Genomic DNA, 16,654 nt, shown 5'->3' with positions numbered 1-16,654 from the left:
TGAGGTGGGAGGGTCTGCTTACCACCCTTCACATCCGGCGTACCCCAGGGCTCATCAATCAGCCCTACTTTCTTCAACGCCTATATTTCCTCACTGGCCAACATCGTCAGAGCACACGCACTCAACATCATATCCTACGCAAATAACACCCAACGAATCCTCTCCCTCACCAATGTCCCAACCTCCACCAGGACCATCTTCCGTAAATGCATGACTAGCGTCTCCGACTGGATGAAGAACAACTGCCTGAAGCTCAACACGGACAAGACGGAAATACTAATCTTCAGCAACAACAGTAACTCCTGAAACAACTTCTGGTGGCTCCCAAACCTAAGATCACACCCACCCCCACCAATCAAGCCTAAAACCTCGGAATCGTCCCGATAACAAACTCACCATGAAATCAGAGATCAACGTCGTCTCCTTTGCCTACCTCCTCATGCTGAAAATTCTAAGGGGATTCTTCAATTGGCTACCCCTGCACACGAGATGTACCATGACACAGGCCCTCATCACCAGCAGATTGGATGATGGAAACGCTCTCTACATAGGAATTGCTGCACACCTCCTACAAAAGACTTCAAACCATACAGTACGCTGCAGCTAGACTCATCCTCAACCTCCCCCAAAGAACCCATATCACAGTTCACCTCAGGCGCCCAATACAGAAGAGATGCCAATTCAAGCTGCTGACCCACGCATACAAAACCCTACACAAACAAGGACCCGCCTACATAAACCACTGCCTCAACTTCCACCAACCGTCATGAAGCTTACGCTCCGCTTTCCAATTACAAGCCCAAACGCCCGCATCCCCAGAAGCTGAATCAGAAAAAGCTCCCTCTCCAACATTCCGGTACAGACCTGGAACAGCCTTCACTTGCAGCTCCGGACAAGCACTGCACTTCTGGTATTCCAAAAAGCACTCAAGACCTGGTAGTTCAAATAAGCTTGTTGGATCCTGCAAGCGCCTAGATACCCTACCTGTTGATTAGCAGTGCTATATAAATCCTTGATTGATTGTTCCCCTCTTTATTTCAAATACAGAGGAAAAAATTTCACTGATTCTAACTCGGGACAACAGAGGATCATATAATAACTTTATGTACGAGAGAAAGTACAGCCTGAAGTTCAATATAATAAGAACCTGCTGCATGGAAGGCCAGTCCAGAGAATCAAAGGCCTTTGCACAATCAATGACCATTTGTGCACAGGGACCAGAAAAGTAATGCATTCCCACCAGTGAAGTCTGAAGTCTTTGGATGCAATGTCTAGTGCCTCTGTTTGGCATGAAGCCAGTTTGGTATCTGCATCAAGGAGCCAATTACCCCCAATGGCTTGGCAAGGACCTTGGCTTCTAATTCAATTAACAAGACTCGCCTAAACACCTGACAGAGGTCGGGAAGTTTCCCCAGTTTAAGTAGGACTGTCAGTGTGGCTGATTGGAGATCTTCAGGCACAGACATATTCACTATGACATCTTGCAACATACAGCAGGTGATATGACGTAAGCGATGCAAACTCCATTATGACCTCCATAGGGAATCAGTTGGACCTGTGGTCTTACCAGTTTGCATCCCAGCCAAGGCGCCGCAAACTCATCTTCAGTGAGTGAAGATTCAAGCTTGTTCCAAAGATCATTGGTTAGACCTTGAAAGGGAAGTCACCTATCAGGGGAGACAGATGCTCTTTCTTGGGAATGGGCCTGGGGTCATACCAGGAGCAAAAGTAGTCTGCAAATACCTTGGCTATTTCAAGGATGTCTGCTCGTAATATTCTGAAAGTGTCTTGCATACAGGGGGCTATTCTGGAGGTGGCCTCTCTACGTGTTGACCCCCATCTCACATACTAGCCATTTAGAGGCTATCCATATTATTCTAGCTGTGTCTAATGTCATTTGTCGAAGAGATTCTCTATATATCCTTAATTATCTTCACAATGAAGGCCTCTTGGCAGATTTTGAGTATGGTTGTTTTAAGATTGATAAGTTACGAGTCTTTTAATCAATTTTTTGGGACTAGACATGATTTGGCTTTCTTCCTAATTACCATTTTAAGGGCTTCCATAATGTGCTATAGTCATGCTTCATGAAATAATCACTGATGGTGGATCTCAGCTGAACCAAGCATTACTGGAGACATATCAAGAACAGGAAATAATAACTGACACACACAGATGCATGCACTCCCACAAATGATTGTTATCATGCACACACAAACACAACAGCTGACACATGCACACAAATAAATAGACACACCAAAGCATGGACACTCTTAGAGCCGGATGCCTTCGGTCCATGTATACTGACACAGACCATGTAACTGTGTAATTACTATGCACAGGTCAGGAGGGCAATTCTTGCTTTTGGTTCTTTCAGGATGGTCCCTGAAACATCTGGGCCCCAAGCCCTCCCCCACCCTCATCTCCCCAAACAGTGACTCTGCAGCCAGTATATTTAAGTAGTGGAGGCACAACCCAGGCTGGAGGGTGAACCACTGACTTCTCTGCACTTCTAACCTGGACAGGTGCATGCACAGACCTGCACATACCCAATGACAGATCTTTAACTGCACAGGACTCCCGGCTGCCACTCACCCTCAAGGTGTTATATTGTTTCTCTTCCTTGAGTTTAGACTCCATAAAGTGCCCCAACTCTTTCCTCAGAGGACACAGCCAGTCCTGGAGCTTCACCTGCAGAGAGCAAAGAACAGGCATCAAATGTAGATCTGTAAAGTGAAGTTGTTCGTACAATGATGATCACCAATTCATTATCCAGACATATGCAGATTGTAAGTACCTGCCACACATATTCTCATTTTAAATCCAGTCACACTTATCTGGAGCATACGTTTTAGCCACAGGTTTCCAAATTAGAAATATCCGTTACACTCACCTGAGATATAAGTATCAATCACACATATCCAAATTGTAAGTTCAGACACATATCCAGATAGCAACAGCCACACGTGTACAGATCGTAAGTATCAGCCACACGTACAGGTTTAGAGTTTCAGACACATATCCTGGTTGTATGTATCAGCCACATGTGCACAGATTGTAGGTATTAGCCATGCATGTACAGATTGTATGTTTCAGACACACATACCCAGATTGTAAGTATCAGCCACACATAACCAGATTGTAAGTATCAGCCACACATAACCAGATTGTAAGTATCAGCCACACATAACCAGATTGTATGTATCAGCCACACATAACCAGATTGTAAGTATCAGCCACACATAACCAGATTGTAAGTATCAGCCACACATAACTAGATTGTATGTATCAGCCACACATAACCAGATTGTAACCAGATTGTAAGTATCAGCCACACATAACCAGATTGTAAGTATCAGCCACACATAACCAGATTGTAAGTATCAGCCACACATACCCAGATTGTAAGTATCAGCCACACATAACCAGATTGTAAGTATCAGCCACACATAACCAGATTGTAAGTATCAGCCACACATAACCAGATTGTAAGTATCAGCCACACATAACCAGATTGTATCAGCCACACATAACCAGATTGTAAGTATCAGCCACACATAACCAGATTGTAAGTATCAGCCACACATAACCAGATTGTAAGTATCAGCCACACATACCCAGATTGTAAGTATCAGCCACACATAACCAGATTGTAAGTATCAGCCACACATGTATAGAGCATAAGGTTTAGACACACATACCCTCATTGAATCAGCCACACATACCCAGATTGTAAGTTCCAGACACACATATCCAGACTCTAGAAACCAGGACACGTGTTTCCAGGGCAAATCCCTAGTAGAATACCAGCATAGTCTAATCCAAATTGTAAGTACCAGGAAGCAGGTGTCCAGAGCGGTCCTGAATATGTCAAAAGCCTCCACCCCTAAACCCGTTGACCTTCTCCATACAGCCTTTATTATTTGCGTGGCGCCCTCAGAGGCTGCCGTTTTCATCTCGATTTCTTTTAAATGACAACAGGGCCTGGCTCTGCAGAGCGGTCCCTTCTGATACTGAACTTCATGCCGGAGAAAAGGCAGGAAGAGAGGAGGCATCAGTCTTGAAAAAGGTCTCTGATAGTTCAGCTGCAGCCCTTAAAGGGTCTATGAGAAGAAAAGAGCAGACACCAGCCTCATGCAGGGCCTGAGCCAGGGAAGAGGCAGACACAGCCAGAGAGAGCAGAGACCAGCCTCATGCAGGGCCTGAGCCAGGGAAGAGGCAGGAACAACCACAGAGAGCAGAGAGCAGAGACCAGCCTCATGCATAGCCTGAGCCAAGAGAGCAGAGACCAGCCTCATGCAGGGCCTGAGCCAGAGAGAGCAGAGACCAGCCTCATGCAGGGCCTGAGCCAAGAGAGCAGAGACCAGCCTCATGCAGGGCCTGAGCCAGAGAGAGCAGAGACCAGCCTCATGCAGGGCCTCAGCCAAGAGAGCAGAGACCAGCCTCATGCATAGCCTGAGCCAGAGAGAGCATAGACCAGCCTCATGCAGGGCCTGAGCCAAGAGAGCAGAGACCAGCCTCATGCAGGGCCTAAGCTATGGAAGAAGCAGGCACAGCCAGAGAGAGCAGAGGCCAGCCTCATGCAGGGCCTGAGCCAGGGAAGAGGCAGGAACAACCACAGAGAGCAGAGAGCAGAGACCAGCCTCATGCATAGCCTGAGCCAAGAGAGCAGAGACCAGCCTCGTGCAGGGCCTGAGCCAGGAAAGAAGCAGGAACAGCCAGAGAAAGCAGAGACCAGCCTCATGAAGAGTAGGCAACAGCCCCTTACAGGCAGGTAATACGTGAGCAGGCGACACCCCCGTACAGTGTCTGGCTCAGGGAACAAATACCAGCCTCATACAGGGTTGTGACAGGGCAGCACCAAAGATGAGAGTGAAGGCACAGTCTCCTTACACAAGCCTTATACAGGAGATACAACTGGGGCCAGGTAGTCAGACCCATGCAGGATCTGCACCTGAGAACAGACAGCCAAGATGAGCTCAAGCACTAACCTCCTACTGGACATGCAACTGGGAACAAGCAGAGAGAGGAAAAGGGCAGGCAGAGGCCTCATAAGAAGCATGTGCTTGGTAACAGTAAGTCATAGCAAGAAAGCAGGCACCAGCCTCTTACAGAGTGTGCGGTAGTGAAATGGCAGCGAAGGAGGAGGCACCAACTCATACAGCGTTTGCGGCGCAGAACAGCCACTATCCTGATGTGGGCAGTGTCTTCTACCTTGAGCAGGCAGCCAGAACCTGATTCACAAACGGTAGTACTATAGCAAAACTTCAAAAAATACTGCAAAGTGCTATTCTCCAACTGCACTTTTGTAGTAACTTATTCTGTGACTGTCAAACACTCACAGGCGCTTCTAAATAAATGTGATGTTGTGTGGCGTTTCAACAGGTAGAGGTCATAACTCACTCATACTATGAATTGTAGTAGCTATTGATTGGCTCGGATGTAGATGTGGTGGTGTCCTATCATCGGAGTTCCTGAAACACCGGGGGCAACAGTGTGGCTCCAAAGGGTCGTAAACACGATTCAACATTCTAGAATCCCGACAGGAGGAAAAGGAGACGAGTTCAGAGGTAAGGGACAGAGGTTGGTTAGAGGAGGGAGTGAGGGCAGGGGAAACATAAGAAAGGATAAGAAAAGAAGGGAGTGAAACAAGAGTAATGGAGTGCGAAGAAGGGAAGAGAAGAAGTATAACAGAAGTGATTATAGAAGAGTAGGAGAGTGATGAGTCTTATAGAGAAGGTGATGACGATGGACTGAGAGGTGGATGAAGGAGGATGAGAGTGGAGCCTCACGAAGTAGGATGGTGGAGCAGCAGAATGATGAGCACAAGGGTGATGAGTGGGCACCTATTGAAAGGGGCCAATCACAACAAGAATTGGCAAAGCCAATTGGTCTCACTTTTGCAGGAACTATTGTATTTGCCAATGTGTTTTAGCCATGTTGTAACCAAGCATGGCTGCTGTTCAGCATGGCTAAACGTTAGTGGTGAAGAGGAGACTGGGGTGGAGTGTCGCAGAGTGGAATAGCGAAGAGTGAAGTAGAGTATTGTACAGCGGAGTGGAATAGAATGGAGACGCATAGAGTGGTGTACAGTGGAGTGGCACACAGTAGAGTGTACTGCTATACAGTGCAGTAGAGAAGAGTGCAGTGGTGTAGAGTAGAGTAGAGAGGTATAGAGTGGAGTGGAGTGGGGCAGAGTGCAGTTGAGTGGCCTAATGTAGGTACAGTGGAGTGGAGTTATATAAAGTGGAGTGGCATAGCGTAGAGTGGACCGATGTTGAGTAGAGTAGCATTGAGAGGAGCGGCTTAAAGTGGAGCAGAGTGAAGTTGCGTAGAGTGAAGTGGCATAGAATGCTGTGTAGTAGAGTGAAATAGAGTGGAGTCGTGTACAGTGGTGAACAGTATAGTGGTGAGGCGTAGAGTGAACTGGCAAAGAGTGTATTGGCGTATAGTTCTGCAGTGTAGAGTGGCGCAGAGTGCAGTGGTGTGGAGTGCAGCGGTTTAGAATGCAGCAGCATAGAAAAAAGTTGTATAGAATGCAGCATCGTAGAATGCGTAGATTTAGTGTTCACAATTGTTGATGCAGCCAGTGCTTTGTATTTCTAGACATGTGTTTCAGGATATTTGTCCCTCTTTAGTAAAAGTTACAAGTTGAATTTGGGGGTGCTGGCAATGCTGCTTACAGTCTTCTCAGGTGTCCGTACCACTCACAGAGCACAGGTGCAACCCAGAGCTTGTCAGCCCAAAAACTCATCAAGTAGCCTCTCACAACAAGTATTGGCAAAGCCAATAGGTCTCGCCTATGCAAGAATTATTCGCTTTGCCGATGTGCTTTAACCCTATTGTACAACAGTGTGGCTGCTGTTCAGCGTGGTTAAACGTTAGTGGCATAGAGGAGAGTGGAGTGGAGTATTGTAATGTGGAGTGGCCTAGAGTGGAGAAGTGTCCTGGAGTGGCGTAGAGTGGAAGGGTTTGGAGTGGCATAGAGTAGAGTGGAGAGCTGTGGAGGGCCATAGAATGGAGAGGAGCATCATGCAGTGTCATATAGTGGAGTGGAATGGTGTAGAGTAGAGTGAAGTGGTGTAGAGTCAGTAGAGTGAAGTGGTGTGGAACGGTATAGAGTGGCATAGAATAGAGACTTGGGTGCCATAAAGTGGAGTTGAGTGGAGAGGTGTACAGTGGAGTATAGTGGAGTAATGGCAAGGAGTGGCGTCGAGAAAGTGGAGTACAGTGTTGTAGAGTGGAGGGGCGGAAAGTGGAGTAGAGTTTCGTATAGTGGAGTGGCAGAGAGTGGAGTGTTGTGGCGTAGAGTGGAGGGTCATAGAGTGCCTGTGTAGAGTGGAAGAGAGTGGCAGAGAGTAGAGTTTCACATAGTGGAGTGGCAGAGAAGGGAGTACAGTGTCATGCGTAAAGTGTTGTGGTGTAGAGTGGAGGATCATAGAGTGTCTAAGTAGAGTTGAAAAGAATGGCGCAGGGTAAGGTTGCGTAGAGTGGAGTGTTGTGTCGTAGAGAGGAATGTTGTAGAGTGAAGGGGCATAGAGTGTTGTGGAGTGTAGTTGTGTAGAGTGGAGTAACGTGGAGTGGAGTGGGATAGAGTGGAGTAAAGTGGCTTAGAGTGGCACAGAGTGGGGTGGCGTATAGTACAGTTGTGCAGAGTACAGTGCAGTGGGGTACACTGCAGTGACAGATTGCAGTTGTATAGAGAGCTTTGGAGTAGAGTGTAAAGATTTATAGTAGAGTGACGTAGAGTGCAGTGGCATTGAGTAGAGTGGCACAAAGTAGACTACAGTGGCATAGATTGCAGTGTTGTAGAGTAGATTGCTTCAGACTAGAGTGGAGTGGTGCAGGGTAGAGTGGCGTGGTGCATGGTAGATTGCAGAGGTGTAGAGTAGAGTGCAATAATGTAGAGCAGATTGGTGTACAGTAAAGTGATGCAGAGTGCTGTGGCGTAGTGTGCAGTAGTGCAGAGTAGATTAGAGTGGCGTACAGTTGATTGTCATAGAGTACAGGGGCGTAGAGATGAGTGTTACAGAGTAAAGTGCATTGGAGCAGAGTGTATTGGTATAGAGTGCAGTGGTGTAGCGTGGCCTAGAATGTAGTGGTGTAGAATGCAGTGGCGAAGAGTGCAGTGGTGCAGAGTGGTGTAGAGTGCACTGGCATAGAGTAGAGTGGTGCAGATTAGAGAGGTGTCTAGTGGAGGCATGTAGGGTGTAATGGAGTGGCCTAAAGTGGGGTACAGTGGAGTGGTGTAGAGTGGAGTGGCATAGAGTAGAGGGGAATGGTGTAGAGTATAGAGTGGCATTGAGTGGAGTGGTGTACACTAGGGTAGAGTGGCGTAGAGTGGAGCAGAATTGTCAGGCATGTTGTGGAGTAGAGCGGAGTAAAGTGGAGTGGGGTGGCTTAGAGTGAGGTAGAGTGAAGTGGCATACAGTAGAGTGGCACTGTGTGGAGAGGAGTAGAGTGTGGCAGAGTGGCACTATGTGGAGTGGAGTAGTGTAGAATGAGTGGCTTTGAGTGTTTTGTAATAGATTTAATAGAGTGGAGTTGCGCACAGTGGTGTACATTGCAGTGGCGTTGCGTAGAGTGGACAGGCACAGAGTGTATCTGGCGTGGAGTATAGTGGTGCAGTGTAGAGTGGCAAAGAGTGCACTGGTGTAGAGTACAGTGGTGTAGAGTGGACTGTCATGGAGTGTACTGACGCAGAGCATAGTGTTGCAGAGTAAAATGGCACAAAGTGAAGTGGCATAGAGTGTAGCGGCTTCGAATGCAGCAGCACAGATTGAAGCAGCATAAAAGGCAGCATCATATTATGCGTAGAGTAGAGTGGTGCAGAGTACTGTAGAGTGGCCTAGAGTGCAACAGTTTACAGTGCAGTGGCGCAGAATGGAGTGGGGCAGAGTACTGTAGAGTGGTCTAGAGTGCAGTGGCGCAGAATGGAGTGGTGCAGAGTACAATGCCCTAGAGTGGACTGGTATATAGTGCATTGACGTAGAGTATGGTGGTGCAGAGTAGAGTGGCACAAAGTGCAGTGGCATAGAGTGAAGCCGCACAGATTGCAAGCAGCAAAGAATGCAGCATCATATTATGCGTAGATTAGAGAGGTGCAGAATATTGTAGAGTGATCTATACTGCAACTGCCTAGAGGTCGGTGCTGCAGAGTAGAGTGGCACAGAGTGCACTGGTGTAGAGTACAGTGGTATGGAGTGCAGTGCTGTATAGTGCAGTGGTGTAGAGTAGAGTGGCATACAGTGAAGTGTCATAGACTGCAATGGTGTAGAGTTGAGTGGCACAGAGTAGAGTGTAGTTGTGTAGAGTAAAATGGTGCAGAGTATAGCACACTGAAGTGGTGTAGAGTGCAGTGCCGCAGAGAAAAGTGACAGAGAGAAGTGGCGCCAAGGTCGGTGGCATAGGCTGCAATCGGCGTTGAGTACTGTAGAGTGGCACAGAGTAGAGTGGTGCAGAGAAGAGTGGATCTGTACAGAGTGCAGTGGCGCAGAGTAGTAGGGTGTCGTAGAGTGCAGTGGTGTAGAGAAGTGTAGAATAGAGTGCAGTGGTGTGGAGTACAGAGGTTCAGAGTCCAATAGAGTGACGTAGAGTGTAATGGCATAGAGTGTTGTGGAGTGAGTGGCATAGAGTGCAGTAGAGGAGAGTGTTGCAGAGTAGAATGGCGTAGAGTGCAATGGTGTAAAGTAACTTGGCGTACAGTGCAGTGGCATTGATTTCTGCTGCATGGCAGCCAAACTTGGGGCATTGAGTCTTATCCAGACCATAAATCTCACCCTATTTTGACATCTGTTCCTGTGTATAGTAGAGAAACCAAATGATCTTAAACTGCTTCAGGTTTATACATATGGAGTGGGCAGAGCGATCAACAATGTCTAAAGCACTCTGAATCTTTGCTGCTGTTACCTCGGAAGTAAGCATCCTGCTCCATTTGGAAGCAAGAAGTGAACTGTCTTCAGTGCTATACAGACAAAACCTCTGAAATATTGCACTAACCGAGGCATTTCCGGTTGCCCTATGAATGTAAGATAGAGTATGCAATACTTCGAGATCTATTGGGTTCTTACATCCCTATAGGAAGTAGTCCTGCAGATGCAGCGATTTAGAAGAAAAAAAAATTGCTGAGGAAGATCATAAGCCCGGAGCCCGGCAAAAGAGAAGAATCCATTAAGATCATACAACTACTGTACGGTCTTCACCTCTAGTCTTGCCCAGGTCTTACCCATTGGATCATGAAATATTTCAGGGAATGCTGGATTATCCCACAGTGGCATATCTGCATGTAGCAAAGCTAAAGAGTACTTAGAGCAGATTTCCCGCGAAATAAGAGCAATATCCCTAATCATTTTAAATCATACCCGTTTGTAGTAATTAGGATCCATTAGTCTGTAAAAAAACAGACTAAAGTCAGACCCCAAGACAACTGGTATCCTGAAACGGAAGGCTCTGGTTCTGCCCCAGTCAACAAATTACACAAGCGACCAGCGAATATAATTTGAAATCAGGTAACTGAACCCCCATCTGCTTATTCAGGAGTTGCAAAAAACAAATGGCCACCTGACCCGCATGTAGTCCCATATAAAACTTCCGATGGCACCTTCTAGACGCTTAAAACAAGAGTCCGGGGCTTTCAGTGGAATTGCCAGCAATAAGTACAGAAACTTTGGCAGGATGTTCACTTTAGTAATATTGCAGTGGCCTACGACAATGATCGGGAGCCGATTCCAAAGATGCAGCTTGGGGATTAAGGAAAGCGGTAAAGGTTCAGGATTAAGTCTAAAAATATTGTCAACCCAGCTGCTCAACTTTACTCATAAGTATGTAGCTGTTGCCATTACTTCTGGAATTAGATTGTCTGATTTAAAGTTGAGCAGTACATGTGTTTTAGCTAGATTTACCTTATAGCCGGAGTAGGCTCAGAACCTATTAGCTTCAACTGTTATTTGGTCAATAGCAGCAAGTGGATTAGTCGAAAAGCCATCACTGGTTGAATTCCTTCATTCAATTTTAGAGACTTCAAGTAAGGCTCGATGTATAGGGAAAATAGGAATGGGGTTAGCAGGCAACCCTGACGGGTACTGCTATAGATCTTAAAAGATGGCTAATAATTCCCTTCTTATACTAGCTTGGCCGTGGATTCCTACATAAGGGCTGTACCAACTTACTGTATCTAGCTTCTATGTCGAAGGCCCCCATTGTTGCCAACAGGGTTTCACACAGCACCCAATCAAAAGGTTGACAAATTCAGGCATTATGATATCATTAAATGTTTTATAAAACTCATGCAGGATTGAATTTTCCCCTCCTGCCTTAACAGAAGGCAGAGCTTTGATAGCAGCCTCTACTTTACCCATATTAATATCTTTCTGTAGTGTCACTGCCCGACGCCGTGCTAGGCGAGGTAGTCCACAGCCCTGAACATATTCCAAAAGGCCAGACTGGGGCCGACTATAAACACCCTGATAGAAGGATGAAAATTGCTCTGCAATGGCCTGAGGATTAGTATGCAATACTCAATCGCTACCTTTTATACTACGGATCGTACACCTAACTTTTTAATTGGACTTCTGATGGGCTAAAACTTGACCCACACTTTCACCCTATTCATACTGTATTGCCTTGTTTTTATGATAGTTAGCGGCCACCTTCTCCCTGAGGCCCTTACCTAAAAGGCTCTGATTTTCAATTTGCTTGAGATGTAAGGCTTTCTCCCCTGGCTCTCTAGTTAGTATTGCTTGGGCATGCCGCAGTTCTAATTCCACAGTTAACAGGCGCAGCCAGTTTGCACTCTCCTGAATTCCTTTGTTTTTATTAAGAATAAACTGTAGCGTGTTACCCCTTTATACGCCTTCATAGTGTCCCACACAGCCTGCACAGGGGCCGTTTCAGTACTGACCATAATAAGTTCCCCTAGTAGCCCAGATATGTGAACCCAATAATCCGAATTAGAGAGAAGGTGGCGAGGGAATATAAACTCGTAAAGCTCCCTTCCACAGGCAGTGATTCTTAGCATCAATAGTTAAGGGTTATAATCAGAGGTGATCTTTCGCCAGAATTCAATTTCTGTGCCTCGGATTAGCTGACCCATAGCAAAGGTCATATCGATCCTGGAATAGCGTTTGTGTGGGAGGGAGTAAAAAATGTAGCCCGGCCTAGTACGATGCAAAGCACTCCAAACATCAGTCAGCCCATGTAGACGGGCAAGTTCCAAGATAGACACCCTCGATTTAGCCATCCATGTGTAGGCAGTACGTTTAGTGGAATCTATCCCTTAGTCTATTATGCAATTCATCAACACAAAAGGTAAGAGAGGCACAATTACAGCGAAAACAATCATTGGGTTTGATCCCACATAAAGAACAACGATGACAGGAACAACAGGTTTTTCTTTAAATGATGAAGTGAATCCTTTTCTATCCAACATTTATACAACACAACCAACGCGTTTCACCCTAGCGGGCTTCTTCAGGGCAAAGTATGATCCACAAAGCAACCAGACACCATAGGGTGTTCGCCTAAGTAAGAAGATGACGTGGGTAATGGAATCCCGCTCCAATATCTAGGTAAGAATGTTCAAAAAAATCGAAAAGTTCACAGAATTATGTAAGCGGTTCACGCTAAGTAAAATCGGGAACAGGAGCGCATTGAACGTCGCGCTAAACCACATGGCTCATAATAAAGCACCACTAAGCGGCCGACGAAGAAACTCCTTTCTCGTCCGTTTTCAAAGTATTGACGTTGCCTCCCTCGACCTATCCAATAATTCTAAAAGCAGCATGTCCAACATCCCCGGCTCGTCGGGAATTGGCCCATACACTGAACATATAACATAATTTTCACAGTTCAGTATACACTGAACAATCATCCACAAACCCCTTGGATCAGCTATAGTTTTAAGTACCTTAACCTCAAAATTCCTGGCTGACATTATAGTGAAACCCCATATAGAAACACACTGTGAGGTACTAATAAGAGTATTATAGCCAAGATGCCTCAGTGCTTGACGGTCCTCTTATGCCAGATGGGTCTCAGTTAGACAGAGCAATTGTGGGTTATACATCTTTATCTCCTCTCGCACTAGCTGTCGCTTACTAGAGTGATCAGGGCCGGAGACATTCCAACACATGCATTTCGGTCTGCCCATTACAATAGACCATTATTCAGCAGAGCCATCCCATAATCCCAACCTAGACAGTAGTGTAACACATATCAAACCCATTCTGATAGCACCCTGTGACCACTCGGACTCTTTTTACCCTCTTCCCTCCCAAAGCAAACATTTTATCAGCTAACATACAATACATAATTGCTAACAACATACACTGTGCAGCCCACCCGCCCCCACCACCAATCTATGTGAATCCCTTCCACCCCTTAGCTGTCAGCTGGAATGACAGCACTGTGAGGTCTCTGCCCCAGGACCGTCCGTCCACCTCCAATCCGTCAACGAAGATGAAAAAAGCACCCAAGTCAGCCAAAGACAAGAAAAAAGATAAATCACAGGGTGAGAACACTAAAAGAATAAACAACAAAGAGCTTAACCCCTTCGATGCGGATGACAAAGTCAGCTCGTCATGGGCGTTACCTGTGCTACGCGGATGACGAGCTGACTTTGTCATAAACAGCGCGATTTTCAAAAATCAGCGCACAGCGGGAAAACGCGGTAGCGGTTAAATACGTGAATTCTGATTTTGATTAAGCAACAGGACCCGAGCGCAGGCACCTAGTCAAGTCAGATTGAGGCTGGACCTCCCTGCCATTGACTTAGAGCCTGTGCTACATCTGACTCTGTGTAGCAGAACTGTGCCCAGCCTCCCTTAATAATCTTAAGCCTGGTTCCTTTAGGAAGACTTGTGCCCGACAGTTTTCAATGAGTCAATCATTTGGCGCGGCTTCCACCATTGATCTATGGTAAGTTTACAGAAATCTGAATGAACTAACACAGACATAGCATCTACCACAACAGGTGTAGTAGGACAGGCTTTGACAAAGATTGTCTGCCTTAGTAAGAAATTGCCCACAAATATTAAGATTGGGTGAGGGTGTATTGACCTAGCATCAACATTAGCATGATTACGGTTTATTAAGTGACAATGAACATGCTATATTTGTGAGTCCATGTCCAAACCTGCACGGTCCTCAAAATCTTTTCCAAACAGCTTAGCGATTAACTGCTGTGGATTGTCCCCTTCTCTCCCTTCAGTTATTTCAAAGACCCTCAAGTTATTTCTCCGCTGGCGATTCTACCAATCTTCAATTGAACAAGTATTACTTATCTCTCATAGCTCACAATAGACTTTAACAGTGAGCGTTAATACTTCCTCCGCTCCTGCATCACGTTGCTGAAGCTCAGCCATTTCTGTGATAAGAGCTGTTACCTTGCCAGTCACCTCTGCCAGGGAACGTTGCAGTGTCAAATGATCTGCCCTGACTTGAGAGCAGAGTTGCTGCACCTCAGACCGCTGAACCTGTAGAAGCTGCAAGATTGTACACAGAGATGACTTCTGTATTTCCCCTGGTATCGAAGTATTAGTTGATAATACTGGTGAGGAACATCCCAAAGGGCTGCTGCTGAGGAGTCAAAAACGTTCCCCTGAGCCGGCCAGGCTTCAAGACCGAGGGGGAGCGGGTGATAGAGTGCCGTTTAGTAGCTGTTTGTTTATACGCCCTCCTGAAAGGTTGACCTGTTGGGCACCCTGTGGTCAACTGGGAGATAAGAGCTTTTACCTTCCCTTTAGAGGTGACCCAGTTCTGCAGTGGACTGTCTTAGATGCTAGTGCTTTTAGCGCTGTTTTTCAAGTGAGGTGCCACCGAGATGCCTTACTGAGCAACCTTTTGTTAGTCAGAGCCTTTCTTTGCATTACCTCGGCTTTTCTGTGTTGGCTGCTTGCCTTGCCTCCCCTGTGGTGCCTCTATGATATGATACAGTATTCACAGCTGTGTTCAAACTCACTGTGCCCAAGGTGTTATTACCATTGCTGTCTCCATTGACGAGAGAAAATGCCGAGCCTTATCCACTGCTTGCTGAGATGGCACTTTAAAGAAAGACACTGCATCAGTAGCTGGCCCTCACACTGAGCCGCCTCCACCATGCCTCCCATCTCAGTCTCTGAGCCTCCCTCAGTGGTCGTCTCAATATTCACAGTGCGAACAATAAACTCACTGTCAGACCCAAGGCTCTGCACCAGCTCCTCCTTTGTGGCTTGCTTTTTATTATAAGTTTCCCTCTTGATTACTATATATGCCTCACAAATCTGTGATATAAGCATTGTGATCATGCCTGACTCGAAAATAAAAAAAGAATTTAAAAAAAAGTGCAATTGCATTCGTTTTTAGTAGAGTGATGTGGAATGCATTGGCACACACACAGCTTGTACTCCTTGGCAGCTTTCCCTAGGAGGCTCAAGGAGTGATTTAACTCGTGATCCCATAAGACCCTCACACATACCTTATACTCCTCTGCAGCCTCCTCGATGGGACTCACTGAGTGAGATTTATGGTCCCTGGACTCCCGGCAGACCACACAGATCACCGTCTGATCCTCTTCACAGAACAGCCTGAGTTTCTCCTCGTGTTTCTGGCACAGAGTCTCCCCCGGGGCCCTCCCTGGGGGCAGGTGAAGCTGTTTTACCATCTCCACCATGTTTCCCAGCTGCCTGTTGGCTCGCAGGCCCCTCCCGGGGGAGCTCTGCCTGCACTGCGGGCAGGGGAAGCTTCGGCCTCTTTCCTTCAGGCACCGGGTGATGCAGGCGCGGCAGAAGTTGTGTCCACAGTCCGTGGACACCGGGTCGGTGTAATATTCCAAACAGATGGAGCAAGTGGCCTCGTCCTTGAGGTTCGTGAACTGGGCTGCTGCCGCCATGATCCCAGGGCTGCAGGAAGCTGAAGGTCCGTTTGTCTGCGAGTGACAGTGTACGTGTGTCTCCTCCCGCGGGGTGTGATGAGAAATACAAGTTTCTTCAAAGTCATCTAGAGCGGGCTAACTTATTAGTCTATTGCGCATGCCCTGAGAGTAGACACCTTGATTTCTACTGCGCATGCCCAGGACACCATAATTTCTACTGCGCATGCCCAGAGAATAGTTCGTGCTTCTATTGCGTGTGCACAAAAAATGGGACTGGAAAACTATGTGCAACACTTGTGAGAGAATTTTTCTACTACGCATGCCTAGAATATACTTGTAGTGACTCTTGTGTTGCGCGTGCGTCAAAGCCTGTGTTAACAACTATTTACTGCACATGTTTAGAGCGTAAACGTTTGTGACTCTGCTACTGCGCGTGCCCCAAGCGAGTCCAGAGAACTATTCCATTGGGCATGCTTGGACGTACGCCTCCGTATAGGCTGCATAGGGAGGGATAATAGGAGTTTGGATGTTAAAGAAATGTCTCAGGGCCTTACTCCTGGAGCAGGGCAGTGTCCCAGGCCTGCCTCCTCATGTGGAGTAGTATCTCAGGCCTGCCTCCTCGTGTGGGGTAGTGTCTCAGGCCTGCCTCCTCATGTGGAGTAGTGTCTCAGGCCTGTCTCCTCGTGTGCGGTAGTGTCTCAGGCCTGCCTCATGTGGAGTAGTGTCTCAGGCCTGTCTCCTCGTGTGGGGTAGTGTCTCAGGCCTGCCTCCTCATGTGGAGTAGTATCTCAGGCCTGCCTCCTCGTG

General features: G+C 46.9%; 1 protein-coding gene across 1 annotated transcript in view; it reads right to left on the bottom strand.

Moving 5' to 3' along the window:
- The window catches only part of LOC144826963 (E3 ubiquitin-protein ligase TRIM39-like), a 52,911-nt gene extending 36,972 nt beyond the window's left edge, over positions 1 to 15,939 (bottom strand). The window contains exons 1-2 of the mRNA XM_078685426.1: positions 15,452 to 15,939; positions 2,596 to 2,691 (exon numbers count right to left, since the gene is read on the bottom strand). Coding sequence (XP_078541552.1) covers positions 2,596 to 2,691; positions 15,452 to 15,865 — 510 coding nt within the window. The 5' untranslated portion in view covers positions 15,866 to 15,939. The remainder of the gene's footprint in view (positions 1 to 2,595; positions 2,692 to 15,451) is intronic.
- Between the last annotated feature and the right edge of the window lie 715 nt (positions 15,940 to 16,654).

This window comes from Lissotriton helveticus, chromosome 4_1 (assembly GCF_964261635.1).
Source record: "Lissotriton helveticus chromosome 4_1, aLisHel1.1, whole genome shotgun sequence".
NCBI classification, from domain to species: Eukaryota; Metazoa; Chordata; class Amphibia; order Caudata; family Salamandridae; genus Lissotriton; species Lissotriton helveticus.
Note: the sequence above shows the minus strand (reverse complement) of the source record. Positions and strands in the feature narration are given on the sequence as shown.